Genomic DNA, 491 nt, shown 5'->3' with positions numbered 1-491 from the left:
CGGAGGCTCCCGAGCAAGCGGTACGTCCGTGGGCATCTCCGGCAGTTCCTGGGCACGCACATGCCCTGGTTCACCAGGTAGAAGGTGAACCACTCCCCGCTGGGCGTGCTGTTCATTTTCCATCCCTGCGGGAGGCTGCAGTTTGAGAACGCTTTGTACAGGGTCTCAAACTCGCAGAGGATGGTCTGGAAGTTGCGCTCCAACAACTCCACGTCGTGCTTTTGAGCGTCCCGGGAGAAATAGGGCATGGTCGGCAAATCCGGCAAGAAGAAGACTTCTGGCTTCTGGATGGAGGGGCGGCTGTTGAGGTAGCGGCCCTGCTCGCGGATGCCTTTGTGGATCCTGCCCATGCCGGACCAGGAGTAGCGCTTGGCGTACTCCTGCAGGTTGTGGTACAGTTTCTGGTTGAGCCCGTCGTGGGGCGTACAGCGCACACACTCGGGCGCGTGGCAGTACACATACCCGTTCTGCACGCCGTTGGCCTCAGCACT

General features: G+C 60.7%; 1 protein-coding gene across 1 annotated transcript; it reads right to left on the bottom strand.

The window, feature by feature from the left end:
* Positions 1-7: 7 nt before the first annotated feature.
* LOC104466061 (aspartate beta-hydroxylase domain-containing protein 2) lies at positions 8-488 on the bottom strand (the record flags this gene model as incomplete). The annotated part of the gene is made up of 1 exon (XM_010079375.1): positions 8-488. A coding segment is annotated over one exon (481 nt), but the record flags the coding sequence as incomplete, so codon positions are not given.
* Positions 489-491: the final 3 nt, after the last annotated feature.

This window comes from Pterocles gutturalis, unplaced genomic scaffold, assembly GCF_000699245.1.
Source record: "Pterocles gutturalis isolate BGI_N339 unplaced genomic scaffold, ASM69924v1 scaffold1874, whole genome shotgun sequence".
Taxonomy (NCBI): domain Eukaryota; kingdom Metazoa; phylum Chordata; class Aves; order Pterocliformes; family Pteroclidae; genus Pterocles; species Pterocles gutturalis.
The sequence above is the reverse complement of the archived record's forward strand: the minus strand, read 5'-3'. Positions and strand labels throughout refer to the sequence as shown.